General features: G+C 37.5%; 1 protein-coding gene across 1 annotated transcript in view; it reads right to left on the bottom strand.

The window, feature by feature from the left end:
• The window catches only part of FBXL4 (F-box and leucine rich repeat protein 4), a 79,196-nt gene that overhangs the window by 17,999 nt on the left and 43,745 nt on the right, over nucleotides 1–17,452 (bottom strand). The window contains exon 6 of the mRNA XM_044245251.1: nucleotides 15,562–15,775. Within this exon, the coding sequence (XP_044101186.1) occupies nucleotides 15,562–15,775 (214 nt within the window). The remainder of the gene's footprint in view (nucleotides 1–15,561; nucleotides 15,776–17,452) is intronic.

Raw genomic sequence — 17,452 nt, 5'->3', positions numbered from 1 at the left:
AGGCAAACACCTTTTCCTCATTTTTCAAAACTCTAAACTGTTCCCAGTCCTTTGCTCTCTCCTATGAATTTCTGAATCACCTTAAAGATTTTAGTTTACCTTTTTAAAAGTACTACAGAAAGATCAGTTTTTCTTTTTTTCTTCCCCAATGGTCATTATAGATGATCCTTGAAGAATATCAGCATTAGGGGTGCTGACTTCTGCACAGTCAAAAATTCTTAAGTATATTTTTTGACTCCTCAAGTCTTAACTACTACTAGCCTACAGTTAACTGGAAGCTGTACCAAAAACATAGTCAGTTAAACACACATTTTATATGCTGTACTATATACTGTATTTTTATAATAAAGCAAGCTAGACATAGGAAAACGTTATTAAGAAAATCACAAGGAAGAGAAAATGCATGTACAGTACTATATTTACTGAAAAATAGAGTACTGTATTTATTGAAAAACAAATAGAACTATATTTATTAAAAAATATCTGCTCACAAGTCGACCCAAGTTCTTCAAGTGTCAACTGTATTCAACTTATTGGCAGTTTATCAATTTCTGTGTCATAACTGTTGATTATATCTGATGACTTCTCACTGAACTTTTCTTCTTGTTGAAGAATATTCTTAATAGTTTTTTAAGAAAAATCTTTGGTAGAATCTTAACAACAACACACATTTATAGAGTAATTATTAACACGTCAGGTACTGCTGAAAATTATATATATCAGTCCTCACAACATCCCCATACACTCATTTACTCACTTAATAAACATTTATTCAATGTCTACTCTGTGTTACGCACTGTATAGACACTTGGGATTTACTGATAGTAAACACAGCAGATAATAACCTATAAGGTAGGTAATATTATTCCCATTTATTTACTTATGTATAAAGATTTTATTTATTTGAGAGAAAGAGAGAGAACATGAGTGGGGCAGGGGGAGGGGCAGAGGAAGAGGTACAAGCAGACTCCCCACTGAGCAGTGAGCCAATTCCCTGTGATCTTGACCTGAGCCAAAGTCAGATGTTAATGTACTGAACCACCCAGGTGCTCCTAGTCCCATTTATTAACAGATAAGAAATGTGAGTCAGAGAAAGTTAAATACCTTATTTAGTCTTTTTTTTTTTTAAAGATTTTATTTATTTATTTGACAGACAGAGAGCACAAGTAGGCAGAGAGGCAGGCAGAGAGAGAGGAAGGGAAGCAGACTCCCTGCTGAGCACAGAGCCCGATGTGGGACTTGATCCCAGGACCCTGAGATCATGACCTGAGCCGAAGGCAGCGGCTTAACCCACTGAGCCACCCAGGCACCTGTCCTTATTTAGTATTTACATTTTCTCTCAATCTTGAATGAAAATTTAGCCAGGCAAAAAATTTTAGGATGACAGCTACCTTCTTTCATCACTTTGAAAGGGTTACTCCATACCTATTAGCCTCTATTATTTTGGTAAGTTTACTGTCACTCTAATTCCCTTCCTCTGCAGGTAGTAAGACCTTTTTCTAGTAGCTCTTAGACCTTTATCTCATATTTTGCAATTTCATCACAATGTATCTAAAGATTTATTTTCACTTATTCTGTTTTGGTTTCCTGAGTGAACATCTGATTCAAAGATTTGTATCTTTCATTATGGAAGATGAAGATTCTTAATAACTTTCTCTTCACATATTGCTTCTCTATCATTTGTTTCTTCTTTTTTTCCTTCTGGAACTCCTACTAATGAACACTGGAATCTCCCAAGCCCAGTGCCTAGAGTGGTTTAAAAAATATGTCCACAAACTATTCCATACTTCTTCCTTCCAGAAATGGAGCTTAGTTCTTCTCCTCTAAGAGGGTGCTGGGCTTAGTGACTTACTTCCAACAAAAAGAACATAGCAGGAGTGATGGTATGTTAGGTTACTGTGATGGTTAACTTAACACGTCAACTTGACAGGGCCACAGGGTACCCAGGTATTCAGTCAAACATTATTCTGGGTGTTTCTGAGAGGATGGTTTGGGATGAGATTAACATTCAAATCAGTAGACAGAACAAAAGGCTGGCTGTCCTCCTGTCCTCCACGTTAAGAGAATTCTTCCTGCCTGATGGCCTTCGACTGGAGCATCAGCTTATTCCTGACTTAAGATCGACACTGAAACATCAACTCTTCCTGGGTCTCAAGTGTGCCAACCTTCAGACCGAGAAAATTGGCTCTCCTGGTTTTCAGGCTATTGGACTTGGACTAAACTACACCACTGGCTCTCCTGCATCTCCAGTTTGCTCACTCACCCTGTGGGCCTTCTGACTTGCCAGTCTCCAGTTCCTCAGAATAAAGCTACACACACACCCTCTTATCTCTGTTTCTTTGGAGAACTCTAATACAGTTATAAAAGGGCTATGGCTCCTCTTGGTTCTGCCTTCCCCTGCTGCTCACTCGGGAAAAGCCAGCTGCCATGTCAAAAGGACACTTGGAAAGCCTACGGAGAAGCCCACGTAGAGCGCCACAGAGGCCTCTGGCCAACAACTAACAAGGAAGTCTGCTGACAGCCGTGTGTGTAAGTCTGGAAGCTGGACCTCTAGCTGCAGTCAAGCTCTGAGATGACTGCAGCCTTCTTAGAGACCCTGGCCCAAAACTTTCTGGCCGAACAGCTCCCAGATTCCCGATCTACAGAAGCTGTGTGACATCTTGAGTGTCAGCTATTTTTAGCCACTCAGTGTGGTGGTAATCTGTGTGCAGTAACAAATAAATAATACAGTGGCTGGCATTTACGGTAGACACAATATATATTAAGTTAATAAATAGGATTATTATGAGGATTAACTGAGGGGTGTGTGTGTGTGTGTGTGTGTGTGTGTGTGTGTGTATTTTATACATACAAGCTACATGCAGTGATGCCTGACATTCATTCAAAGCTTTAACAAGTTTAAGTGCAGTCCTAAAAACCTCTTCTAATTTAGCAATTCTATCTTTGTGTCCAATGTAGAATTTAATCAATTTTTATTACAATAACTATCATTTATTTCCTAGATTTCTAACTAGCTCCTTTCTACAACTGCTTGGTCTTGCTGTTTCAGTTTGTGTTCCATAATTTCTTATTCCATTTTAAAAGATCTTTCAGAGGGCGCCTAGGTGGCTCAGTGGGTTAATCCTCTGCCTTCAGCTCAGGTCATGATCTCAGGGTCCTGGGATCAAGCCCCACACCGGGCTCTGTGCTCGGCAGGGAGCCTACTTCCCCCTCTTTCTTTGCCTGCCTCTCTGCCTACTTGTAGTCTCTGTCAAATAAATAAATAAAATCTTTTTTAAAAAAAGATGCTTTCATTTACTTCTTTGAACTCCCATTCCCTGACCTCATGGCTAATGGTCTTGTAGATTGCCCCCATCCAGAACCACCACTTCTACTGAAAGGACAGTGGACCTGCTCTGCAGCAGTCCTGCGGTGACTGCAGAACCAGGAGAGGCTTGGCTCAGTTCTGACCACGAGGTCCAGCAGATCCCAGGTCACTAGATTCTTTTTGGTGCACGTGCCCAGGCCTAAATCCCTCCTTTCTCTAAGATTTCCATCTAATCCCTGGGATGGCTTGGACAGCCATCTGACCCAGTCACCTAGCCCTGACTATGCCCATGTTGGGATAATATGATTCTCTTCATAAAGTTGGAGAATAATTCCTGTAAATCAGTGTTTCTAATTAAAATTAAGAGTAAGGAAAACATTTATGGCCAGGAATACCATATTAACCTGTCTGGGCTGCTCCTCAGATGAGCCGTATCTATTGCTTACTGTCCAGCTTAAAGATTATAACTTTTAGGCATAGACAACACACTTTTGAATTAAAATTCTCATAATTATATACCTAGAAAACATTTTCTGTAATGGCAACGCATTCTGGAGGAATCTCAAGCCACAGAAGTGGAATTCATGGCGCACCATACTTATTCATGCACAGATTTTACAATAACTTATACAGTCTGTGCATTAAATTAGGAATTAAAAATTCATTTAATAGTAAAGAGAACCCTTATTTTCATTCCCCGCTTAAAGAAGGAACACAGAATAAAAGAGATTTATGCTGAATGATACCACCCAACTTTATTAAATAAGAGATGGGAGATGAAATGCTGAGACCGCCGTACAAGGGGATGGAGGCGATGGCCCCGGGAAACAAGGATGACCCTGGGAGAGATGCTGTGAGGAATGCAACCAGGAGTCAAACAGATAAACAAATGGGCTGACAGGCAGCACTGAGGCAGACAGGGACAATTTTATAGTTTCATGACTTTCTCCAGCAGAGCTCATGAGAAGCCAGAGACTGTGGGAGTACCCAGGTTCGGAGAAGACAACGATAGTTTGCGATCTCTCTAATTACTCAATTTCCTCCTAGAATATCTTTAGGATATTCTTTCTCTATGCTGCTGGTATTCAGAATTAAAGAAGTGCTACTGATGCTGAAGCAAAGAGGGAAAACTAAAGAGAAATGAACTCTTTGTTTCTAGATATAGAAGGGCCTGATTTGGGGGAATCACAGATTGATTGATTCAGAGGAGGAGTTCATAAACTATTGCCCACAGGCCAAATCCAGCCTACTGCCTGCTTCTGTAAATAAAGTTTTATTGGAACAAAGGCACACCCAATCCTCTATGTATTGTCTATGGCTGTTTTTACACTATAACAGCAGGGCTGAGTAGTTGTGACAGAGATCATACAGCCTAAATACGTTTAATGTATTTACTGTCTGGGCCTTCATGAAAAAAGCTTGCCCACGGCCACTTAAGAGTTAACAATTCTACCATAGTGAGTACTTGCGGCACTTCTACACATCTAGAATACACAAATGGATGGACTATACCTACATTATCAAATGTGCTATGAAAAAGGAATTCAGAAATAAAAAGTGAAAAATTGTATGAATCTCTAAAGGTATCAGGTCCCCAAGTCCACAAACTCTGCTGGTTAGTTCTATAAAATTCAACAGAAGCACCAGAGTAGCACTATAAAATTAAAATACAATTTAAACAGTTATCAGCTTTAATAATGCAGGACAGCAGATTCATTTTCAATTGAGTCTGTAATTTTTAAACAAAGGCCCAACCTTATTTAAATCACCATGGAAAGGAATTCACTAAGGAGTGACTGGATCCATGTTAATTTATCCGACAGAATTATCAAAACATCCCCTAGGTGAATGCTGGTATCTGGTAGTACAATATATGCTCCTAAAGAAAGAATCCTTTTGCTTTCCACTTAAAATCTACCTATTAACCCTGTTTAAAAGCTTCAAAATCCAATGGATAACTATATGTTACAGAGAATTATTAATGCTTCTCCTTGTTACACAGAAATTTATTGAGATAAAAGAAGGAATTTAAATTTTCATTCATTCTTTTTTTTAAGAAATACTACCCATAAACTACATAACTGTCCATCCTCCAGACTTCTAAACTGCTAAGCAAAAATACTTAATAAGATGATAACTGATGTTTATTATACTCACATATAAGTTTTAGACAGTCCAGATTTATGGCTTAATAGAATTATATTTATGCATACCATGTACATTTTATAATACAGTGAGACATTGTTTAATCAATGTGTGCAGTATTGTGTTCACATTTTATATTAATACAGTTTTATAGTTGTTATAACTAGTTTATGACCTTTGTTGCTCAGTTAAAATTAACTGTTACTTATCTTTAATAAAGAATGCAACCCTTAAATATAACATTCTTAACATAGGAAGGTAGGATTCCAAATCAGTATTCTCCACTCTAAAAAATGATTCCTAGAAAACATTCTAAAGGAACACTGTAAGTTTATATATTACAGACTTATATTAGCTAAAATATAGACTAGTGACATCACCTGATCACAAACAAATATACTTTCCTGATCATTATATTTCAAGCACATTAGAACAATATCTACTACTAAAGAGATGGGATTTTATAAAAGTATATTCAATATGTGAAAATTCATAAATTAGCATAAAAATACCACCAAAGAAATCCAAAGAACGCAATCAATCAGCAGAATTTTAAAATACACCTATAGGTATGGGAGCCCGTGGCTAGTTTAGTTGGTAGAGCATGTGACTCTTGATCTCTAGGTAATGAGTTCGAGCACCATATTGAGCATTGAGATTACTTAAAAAAAAGAAAATACACGTATATGTATGAATCTTTCTCTAATTTTAATTTTTTTTTTTTGCACCAGTGTTCCAATCTCAATAAATTTGAGGAAGGGGAATATAGAATAAAAGAGGTATTTTGTGGAACACCTTAGTGGCTCAGTCTGTTGAGCATCTGCCTTCAGCTCGGGTCATGATCATAGGGTTCTGGGATCGAGTCCCACATCAGGCTCCTTGTTCAGTAAGGAGTCTGCTTCTCCCTCTACCTGCTGCTCAGCCTGCTTGTGCTCTCTCTCTGACAAATAAATACATAAAATCTTTTTAAAAAGAGTACTTTGGACCTGTTTAAAGTACCCGCAACTATCTATATGTAGAAATAATCATCATTCTAGAATATTTAAATTCAATTACTTTACAGAGCTTTGCTATGAATCATCTACTACAAATTGTTATCTTTTATACAGTCTAAATATACAATATGGTATAGGTTATATAATGATACCTAATCACAACTGAATATAAGAATATGTTTCCAAGCATGGAGGACTTGGGGAGATGGAGAGGAGAAGGGAGTTGAGGGAAATTGGAAGGGGAGGTGAACCATTAGAGACTATGGACTCTGAAAAACAATCTGAGGGTTTTGAAGGGGTGGGAGGGGTGGGAGGTGGGGGGAACCAGGTGGTGGGTATTAGAGAGGGCACAGATTGCATGGAGCACTGGGTGTGGTGCAAAAACAAGGAATACTGTTATGTGGAAAATAAAAATAAAAATAAAAATAAAATGTAAAAAAAAAAAAAAAGAATATGGTTCCAATAATTTGTTAAATTCCCAAAGTCCAAGTGTGTGATAGAACAAAATCGTAAACTAAATCACACACGTTGGCCCAGCCTCATTCAGAAGCTATTTTCACCACTGCAGTGGATCTCTTCCATAATCATACAGTTGAATACAGTTTTGCTCACAGACTAAACTGACCAATTTCCATATCAACCCATCATGGATGATGGCAGAGATCTGCAGTCACAAATTCACAGCAGTTTCCACACCAGCTGGACTTGATAGTAACCTTACTGACTACATAAAAAGAGAATGTTTCAATCAGAGGGGTAAGGGCTGGACGGTAAAGAAGCACGTAAGAGGAGCCTGAGGCCTATGTTGGTTGACACTGTTCATTTAAAGAGAGCGCACTAGTCCAAAGACTTAATCTGTTCTCTTTCCTGTTCAGATGAAAGTGTCCACCTGTTCTCTGCTAATGCCTTGAATCATTTAAGTCGCATAGCTCCCAGTCGCATAACTCATTCTAAACTCACCAGAGAAGTCTGATAACTATAGTTTGGTTTCCCCTGTGATATGCCAGCAGCGAGAGAATGTGCTAATCAGCTCATCAGCTGTCTCTAATGAATGATGCCCTTGCCAGGTAGACTTCTCACACCTGACTTCCCGGTGGATAATAATGAGTCTGATCCCCAAGAGATGACACTGCCCCCACATGCCACCTCACTGCACTTCACAGGGCTTCTTGGCCCTAAATGAACACCTGGCCCTCAACGAACCACAGCCACAGACACTCAACCCCACCAAAGGCCTCATATTCCCACTGGAACTTTAGTAATTTTGTCAAGATAAAAAAAAGTACAGATACATTCTTGCCTGGAGACATAGAGTGAAGACTTTAAAAGTTGCTGACTTCTAGTATATGATAGCTAGTTAAATATAATAAAAGTTATTAAAATTCTTAACTCTTAATTCTGTTTAAGAACGGGGGCACCTGGGTGGCTCCAGTGGTTAAGCATCTGCCTTTGGCTTGGGTGGTGATCTTGGGGTTCTGGGATTGAGACCTGCGTCAGGCTCCCTGCTCAGCAGGGACTCTGCTTGTCCCTCTTCCTCTGCCCCTTGCTCCCATTCATATTCTCTCTCTTGCTCTCACTCTATCAAATAAATAAAGCCTTGAAAAAAAATTGTGTTTCAGAACAAAGTAATTACTAATATGCTTTCGTTGTGTATGTTACCTAGCCAAATTAATCTGTCTGAAGTGGACTGCATTTAAGTGGCAGTTAGCCAATGACTGCCTGCATCAGTCAATGTAGGTGACCAACATAGGTTTTTCCAAAATCAGTTTCTCCTCTTGGTCTCAGTTATCGACACCAGCTCTGTTAAGTGAGTGGCCATCCCTTTCGTTTGAGTCTGCTAGCTGCACTGACTCCATTAAAGGAAAGGCCATCCTGGCTTCTACTTACTAGCATAAAATAATGTGTTCTTTAAGTCAAATAAGAATGGAGTAAGGAGACCATCATTATCTCTGTGTCAGAAAGCAAATTTATGGCATTAAATCAAATCAGACTGTTTTCAAAAGACAGTTTATGTATCTTTTCTGGGACAGCTGAAGCACAGGGTGGTACACATTTTTACTTCTCTATCTCCTCTTTGCCAAATAAACTGGTACAGAAGAAAGAAAATATGAGGAGAGTGCTGATATCCAACAGAAGTAAAGATCGACTACTTTTGTTGTCTTCTAGTTGATGAAGATGAAGGCAGCGGGGTCCTTGAAACTGTCGGCTCTGCCCTGGTAGGCCAAGTAAACAGCTGCCAAACCATACTTGCGGATTACTGTCATATACTAGTCCCCCACAATACCTATAATCAGTTTTTTCACTTCTTCAGATTCTTTCAATTTATGCTCTATCATTCTTGAAGTGAGGCAATCAAAACTGGATGCAGGTGTTCCATTTATAACTCCAACTTTTAAAAAACACACTTGGTTTTCTTGTCTGCTGCTAAGCAACAGAATGACATTCTTACTGAGCTACTATCATGCCCCATCTCACACCCATTCCAGATTTTATCTATATCTATATAGATATAGATATATTTTTTTAAACAAACAAAGAAAAGGTAAACAGACTCAAAGTTCTAACGCTAACCCAGATTATTTTAGGAAATGCACAGGACTGCTCTTAAAGACACTTTTTATGCAATGTGTTAAAAAGTTATTGTTCTGCCATCCTCTACAAGCTGTATTAGTCCATTAGGGCTGCTCTAACATAGAACCATAGAGAGGTGGCTTAAACAACAGAAATTTGTTTTTGCACAATTCTGGAGGCTAGAAGTCTGAAATCAAAGTGGTGGCAGGGTTAGTTTCTTCTAAAGCCTCTCTTCTTGGCTTAAAACTGGCCATATTCTTCCCATCTTCACATGCTCTTCTGTCTGTGTGTGTCTGTGTCCTAATCTCCTCGGCACGAGGCATATTGGATTGGGGCCCACCCTGATGACCTCATTTAACTTTAATTACCTCTTGAAAGACCCTTTCTCCAATGCAGTCACATTATGAGCTACTGGGGATAGAAGTTCAACACATGAATTTGGAGAAGACACAATTTAGCTCCTAACAAAAGTATAAAGAACAGGTTGCAGATATACGCCCCTTTAGAAGCAAAGAACTGTACCTTCCACTTATTCCCAAATGGTTCAGGAAAAAACAAAGTTATGCATATGGTAGGGGAATCTATTTTTTATGTCACTTTTCTTCAAGTCTAAAATCATTTCGAAATAAAAGGTTTTCTTTTAATTATTTAAAAGTCTATTTAATGAGTTAAATTTTTACAGCCCTCCTCTCATGAAAATACATCATCATGTATGGCAGAAGAAGTGCTTGTAGTCAATGTTTATCATACATTATAAGAATCTTGTGAACAGAGAAGAAAAGCACCAACGGGACTGAAACAAAGTCCTTCCTATCAATATATATCCAACTCTATTATAATGACTTCTTCATCATGAATGGTAGAAGATCCTAAGTTCAAGTTTCTTTCCTGTCTGCTCTAAGTTCCCATCTTTGCCTAAAAAATGTTGTCTGTACAGCCTAAGAGACCCACTAAATTCATTTAAAAAAAGTTACCCTATTTACCAATCCATTTCACTTGTTACTCTGGGATCATATAGTAAACAAGGCCGAAGTCTTGGCTCAAGGGTCATTTCTTCTAAAAAAGATCGCCCAACATGACTAAACACAAGCCGTGACACTCTTAGTATGCATTTGGGCTTACTGAACACCAGTCCACTCTGTCTCTATCGCAATACTATCTTGTTCTTTACAGGCATATGTTTACTGCTCTGCATCCACTGAAATTCAACAACTATGTACCACTAACTCTGAAAATAGCTTATTTAGTGATTTTTTTTGGGGGGGTTGAGTTACAAGAAGACATTTGTTACTTCTCTGATGAAACAATTTTTCATCTCAAACCTAAACATCTAAAAAATGAAAAAGATCTCTTGAAATAAATGAACAAATTTGAACTATATTTCACTATCTTTTAGGGCTAAGAATTCTGAACAAATACAGTTCAAATATTTTCTTACAAATTTTTCAAGTTCAGATCTAACCATCCATCTGCTTAATACATGTGCTTATCTAATAATGAAAAAAATGAATTGATGAGCTAGCTATTACTCAATCATTCAACACAAGTTTACTGAATACCTACTACATATATTCATGATAGTGAATACCAGACACTGTTTTATGTACCAGTAATGAAGAAGAATATAGTCAAACATGGTCCTTCCAATTACAGAGTCTGCAAGTTAGGAATGAACATTTCTTTCACCAGAAATAGATCAAAAGGTTGAAAGAGATAATTCAGCCTAAATCTCCCTTAGCACATGATGGGAAAGATACTCTCTCATTTAGGAAGATCTGTAAGAATACTTCACGGAGGTGGAAATATTTGTGCGGGATCATGCTGAGTAAATCTACGCTATCATTTTCACATTTACTTAGGCTCATCTAATTTATACAGTGTATGGTTGTTTTAAACATATAACCTTATTTGGTCTTTCAATAGCCTATGTGATAGGGTAAGCTTGATTTTTTTTTTTAACAGACAAACGTTTAGCTTAGTACAAGTGACTTACCCAAGCACCTAAATCTTTTAAGTAGAAAAACGACGATAAGGACTGAGTTATAGGACTTAGGGCCCGGATACAGACTAAATAACAAATATCTTCCCAGCTTGCAAATGACCAAATAGTGTGTGAGTCAGAGACCTGAGCCCTACTACCAGGTAAAATTTTTAATCACAGCTAGTCACAACAAGTTCCTACTGCTGCTTTCTCTCACTGTGGGGTACCAGCTACAGTTAATTAGCTAAAACAGTGGAGCTGGGCAGAAAAATCGTTTTTTTTTTTAATTTGATGTGTTGCATTCTGTAAATTTAAGATGTACAGTGTGTTACTTTAATACCTTTATATATTGTAATATGATTATAATTGAAGCAATCAGTATTTGTATTATATCATTACAGTATATTATTATTGTCTATATTCATTATACTGGGCATTAGATTTCTTTAGCTTATTGATTCACATTATATGTTTGTATCCTTAAACACCATCCATCTTATCCTTCCCCACCCTTAATGCCTGGAAACCATTTTACTCTGTGTTTTCTTTTTACAGGTTTGACATTTTAAATGAACTAGGCCAAATAAAAAGCTGGGCTCAAAAACTGGTGACAATGGGGGCGCCTGGGTGGCTCAGTCATTAAGCGTCTGCCTTCGGCTTCATGATTCCAGGGATCATGATTCCTGGGATGGAGCCCCGCATCCGGCTCCCTGCTCGGAGGAGACTTGCTTCTCCCTCTCCCACGCCCCCTGCTTGTGTTCCCTCTCTCACTGTGTCTCTCTCTGTCAAATAAATAAATAAGATCTTAAAAAAAAAAAATTGGTGACAATGACAGCTAGATCTTATTTAAGGTCACTCCCATTTTAGTGTACGACCAAAGCAGCAATCAAGCGTACAAGATATACACCAGGATACAGCCCTGGCTCCTGACAAGGTTATGCATGAGGCTCGGTGGTCAATGCAGCAGTCTTGATGGTAAGATCTGCCCGGGAGAGAAGCCCACAGCCCTGTGCTCACTGCCTGTTTCACCACTGGCTCAGGAAGGGGCCCTGTCAGCAAGCCAGGATCTTCCTACCAGCATAAAAGGCAATTCTCACCCTATTATGCTGTCATTCTCCTCGGTTCTCACTCTTACTGAGTAATCAGACTTGCAACACACCTGGCTATGCCTAACCACTTAAGAACATACTAGACATCAGCAACACATCATTTTACATGCCAATATTATTCGTGGGACTATCTGTCCCAATGCTACTCTCCGCTATGGTATAATATTGAGAATCGGCCCACATAAACTATTTGCTTAAAGCAATTTATTACATATTGATTCCACAAACTATTACTTAAATGTAATTTGAGTATACATAAGTTGAATAACTTTTTTATAAATGTAGAACTAAGACTTCAAAGTAAGTTTGTTCATAATAAAAATAAAAGACAAACATTCCACTTCCCTGTAGTAGTTTCAACTAGAAAATATTTATACCAGGCACCTGGGTGGCTCAGTGGGTTAAAGCCTCTGCCTTCAGCTCAGGTCATGATCCCAAGGTCCTGGGATCAAGCCCCACATCGAGCCCCACGTCAGGCTCTCTGCTCAGCAGGAGCCTGCTTCCCCTTCTCTCTCTGCCTGCCTCTCTGCCTACTTGTGATCTCTGTCTGTCAAATAAATAAACAAAATCTTAAAAAAATATATATTAAAAAAAAGAAAATATTTATAGAATGTACCTTAGTAGTTATATTTTACACTGGATTGTGATGTTGTGTGTATTAGTTACAATGTTATACTTTTTTACCTGTTGCAAACTAGAAAAGGAATAGGTAGTAAGGAAAAACCTCTGGTTTAAAAAGAGACAGTAAAGATATTAGAATAACCACCATTCTATGCTTTGATATATCTTACAATTTTAACAATAATACTAAGACCACCAAAGCTGGATTCAAAGCCTGACTCTAACTTACTGCCCTGTGCCACTAGGAAAGTTACTAATCTTTTGGGACCTTCATTTGGACTAGTGTAAAGAAATTAAATTATATGCAAAATGTATAGGACAGCAAACAGAATATATTCAGGAAACTTTCCCAAACTTTGGGACTAAAATCCAGGTCTCCGATATCGCCTGAAGCTTTGTTCACTATGCACACAGACTTAAGTCATATAAAATGGCACAGATGTGTTATGTTTATTATTGTAAATTATATATAGGCACGTAAAGTGTAACTCTACTAAATCACAGATCTAATGTCTCTGAAGTTAAATGCTATAATAGACTCAACATCTTATAATACTCATTTTTGCTTCTTTTAGAACTTTGTAGAATTCAGAAAAATGGGTAAAAGTGGCACTGGATAATTAGTATTCCTTCTTAAAATAAAAACACCAAAAAACCTCTTCCAAGAAGTTCAAATTTGTATCTTTTTTCTTCTACATACTTCCTTTGAGCAAAGAGAGGCATTTAAGATTAATTGCTATTCCCTTTTTTTTTCAAAACAGTTTATAACATCTGAATGTATTACCAATGATCAACGATTATGTGGAAGGCTTAGAGAGAAGCCAGGCCCCTAAATCGTGTCTTCTCATTCCCTGTTCGCTCTTCATCCACCAACACCACCACTGAGTGCAGGACAGGAAAGGTACATGCATGGAAGAAAGAAGGGGTGACGCAATGCGTAACACGCTCTTGGATGTAAAATAAGGCCTACATGAACGATAGGAAGCCTTATTAAAGAGCAAAATGAAATAAAATGAATGTATTTCTAATAAAATCCTTGCTGAAAGATACAACTAGAAGAAGAATATATAAGGATTAACAAAAATGTTTAAAAAGTATAACGATGAGATTATCCCTACCATAGAGTACAATATACTACAAAACTGCCATTATGATATTATTTGGACTAATATTTATTTATTGAGAGTTTATTATGTTCTAGGTGCCCTCTAGGCACTTTACATGTAACCTGTAGTTTACATGTAACTTAATTCTTACAATTATCCTGAAATATGTATTTTTATTCTTTCTATATTAGAGAAAAGAAAACTGAAATACCAGAGGTTGAATACCTTGGTATTTAAGGTGACCTTCAAGACATGCAAGGGTTCACTACAGCAGGAAAGCATCTGGTATACCATCTTGGAAAAATAATTTGGTTATCTTAGTCATTCATTTAATAAATATTTATCAAATGACTATCTTACCAAGTACCATTCTAGACGTTGGTAATATGGCAATGAAAAAGATGTACAAGGCTCCTACCTTCATGACATTTATATCCCAGGGTAAGGAGAAAGATATTAGCAAGAAAACAAATAAAATCACTTCAGAGTGATACAGATGATAAGAAGGAAATAAAACTGGATGATATGAAAAAACAAACCAGAAGCAGGGATGGGGGGCTACTTTTTTTTTTTTTTAATCTATTTCTAAAAAGTGATCTTTGAAAAAAAAAAAGAAAAGAAAAACTTGAATACTGAGCTAAGAAAAGGGCAGCCACGTAATAAACTGGAAGAACATTCTAGACAAGCAGAAAAGCAAGAGCCAGAACTGGGACCAGATCAGAATGTTCAAGTTATAGAAAGAAGGTTACCATGACTGGAGTAGAGGAAAGGAGAGTATGACAATAAGCGGGTGTTTACTGCAGGAGCTCAGGCGCATCCTCTTAGATCCAACAATGCCATTCACAGGATTCTGTCCTACAGCAGTAATAGCATGTAGATGCAAAACTCTGCACAAAAGAATGTTATTGCTAGGTAATTTTTAAAAGGAAAACAACTGGAAAAACCTGAAAGTTGATCACTTGGGGAATGGTTGAATGGATTATACTATAGCCTATACCACAAAGTTAATGAAAAGAATCAGATGCTATAGGTTGTGATCTGGAAAGAAATCCTAGAGATGCTATGTGAAAAAAGCAAGTAGGTCAATATAAATGACAAGATTCCACTTTGGTATCTTCTAAACTATGGTATAGAAAAAAATTTTTTTAAGCTTTATTTATTTATTTGAGAGGGGCAGGAGGGAGAGAGACGGTGCGCAACAGCAGGCAGAGGGAGAAGCAAACTCCCTGCTGAGCAGGGAGCCTGACTCAGGGCTCACTTTCAGGACCCTGGGATCATGAACTGAGCCTAAGGCGGATGCTTAACTGACTGAGCCACCCAGGGGCCCCATGGTATTGAGAATTTTAACTCCCAAGTCTAGCCCTGGATAAATTCCACTTTGCTTCCTCCCCCACCTGCACACTGTCACTCTACCTCCTTCTCTAATTAATTCCCTGCCAGCATTTCAGCTCACCTCAGCCCACTGTTTACTTCTCTACCTGCAAACATGAACAGTATTACAACAACTTTAAGAACACAGAGAAGAACATTTTCCATAACTATACAAACAATACAATAGACTAAATAATTTTGAAATGATTGAACCAGCTCTATTAATTTTAATACAGCCAGGTGGCATCACAATCTATTTAAAAATCAGAAAGCGTATTATCATGGGCAATTACAGGCAACTAAATATTCAGTTGGCTATCACACAAGCAAAGATGTAAATGATGATTATTCTTACCTCTACTTTTGTTCTATAGAGAACAAGACGCCTAAGACCACATAATTTGGCAATGTGGTTGAAAGCTTGAGGTGGTAGTTTATCACAAGAGGAGAGGTTTAAGTCCTGTAAATTTGGACACATCTCAGAAATAATCTCCAAGCAAGTTTCATTAAGAAAGTGGCTGCACGATAATTCAAGGCGCACTAATTCAGATCCACAAACCTTCAGAAACCTGTAAAAACAATGTTCTGTGTGAATTTTGTAAAATGAAAAGATACTTTTGCGAAGTACATTGGAATTACTTCAACTGTTATTAGACACCTTCAGAAGAATGGATTTCTATTAGGGAAAATGTAAAACTTGTTTCCCTTAAGTTCTCATTTACTACTTACCAAAATAGGCATGATTAGGCTAAAATCAATCTGATATGATAAGATGTATTCATATCTTATAAAAAGTCAGCTAGCGCTAAGTGAAAAATTAAGAAAGCAGAGAATGTATTTATCCTATCTAAAATTCACTTCCGAGTTGATAGAACCAAAAAACGAAAACATAACAAAACACTTAGAAGACAGTTCCCCCAAATATCCATACAGTCCAGGATAATTTATTTTGAATGTGGCACACAGGGTGAAAGCTTTAATTAAATGACCTTAAAATAAATCAGACTAGCCTCCTCTCAACTAAGGAAATGTCTGAACTGGTTTAACTGTCCTATTGTAATGTTCCTTAAAACTATTACTATTTACTAGAATGATGCTGAAATTATTACAAGATATTCAATTGCAGCTTCACATAAAATACACAGAAATAATTCAACATGGTAGACATAAAACTCTATTATCAGAGTGGTAGTAACAATATTTATTGTAGTTGCATTACAGATGAGGGGGACAGTCCTGCCCATAATCGTCATCTGAAAATAATATAAAAGTAAATCTGAGTCTAGGAATATTTGAATCCATGAAACTTTATCAACTAAGCAAATTGACCCTGAAGTGGACCCTGTCCAGGTCTCTTGACATTTTCTTGCCTGTCACAGTGCCACATTAGTAACAAACTCTTACTTTATTTATGCCACATCTTTTTCCTGAATGGATTAATTAGCTTCCAAATACACATATAAAGTAAAATTAACTAAATCAATCCTTTATGAAAATAAAAGAAGTTAACACTGGACTTCTGAGTCAAAAGATTAATTTTTAGCCCTGTTCCACTTCCTGGCATGTGACCTTGGAAAAGGCATTTACCCAAGTCTCAGTACTTTCTCAGCTGTAAAAGGCAGACTAGAATTACATAATAGCACTCACCACACTGCCTCCTGGTTTTGAACATCAAACAATATGTGAAAGCAGCTGGTAAAGGTCAAAGCACCCCACAAACATTAAAATAAAAGTTGAATCTTGGCCAACTCACATTCAAACAACAAAAATTCAACTGTTACAAATTTATTTTAAATGTTGAAAATAACTATTGCCCACATATCTTATTTATACCTGAACACCTATTTATTCTTAATCCACTGCAATATGTGTTTTGCTTTCCCTAAATTTGCCCTTTCCTTTTAAATGCCAAATTCAATGCCCTTTCTTTTCAGTGCTTGAATTACTTGACTTATTGTGGCATTTCACACAACTGCCCACCCCTTCCTTAAAATTCCCTGACACTCCTCAAGCTACTCCCTCTCCCGGATTTCTTCCAACCTGTCTCACTACTGTTACCTTTGCTAAACTGAATTAGCTAAACTGTGCTTTGCATCAAGTACATTCACTTATTCATTCAAGGAATATTTATTGAGCTCCTATTATGATTCAGGCATTACCATAGGTTCTGGGGAGTTAGCAGTGGATAAAACAAAGTCCCTGCTCTCATGGAGCTTACCTATATTTTGGTAGGTGAGGCAGGCTAT

Source organism: Neovison vison, chromosome 1, assembly GCF_020171115.1.
Source record: "Neovison vison isolate M4711 chromosome 1, ASM_NN_V1, whole genome shotgun sequence".
Taxonomy (NCBI): Eukaryota; Metazoa; Chordata; class Mammalia; order Carnivora; family Mustelidae; genus Neogale; species Neogale vison.
The sequence above is the reverse complement of the archived record's forward strand: the minus strand, read 5'-3'. Positions and strand labels throughout refer to the sequence as shown.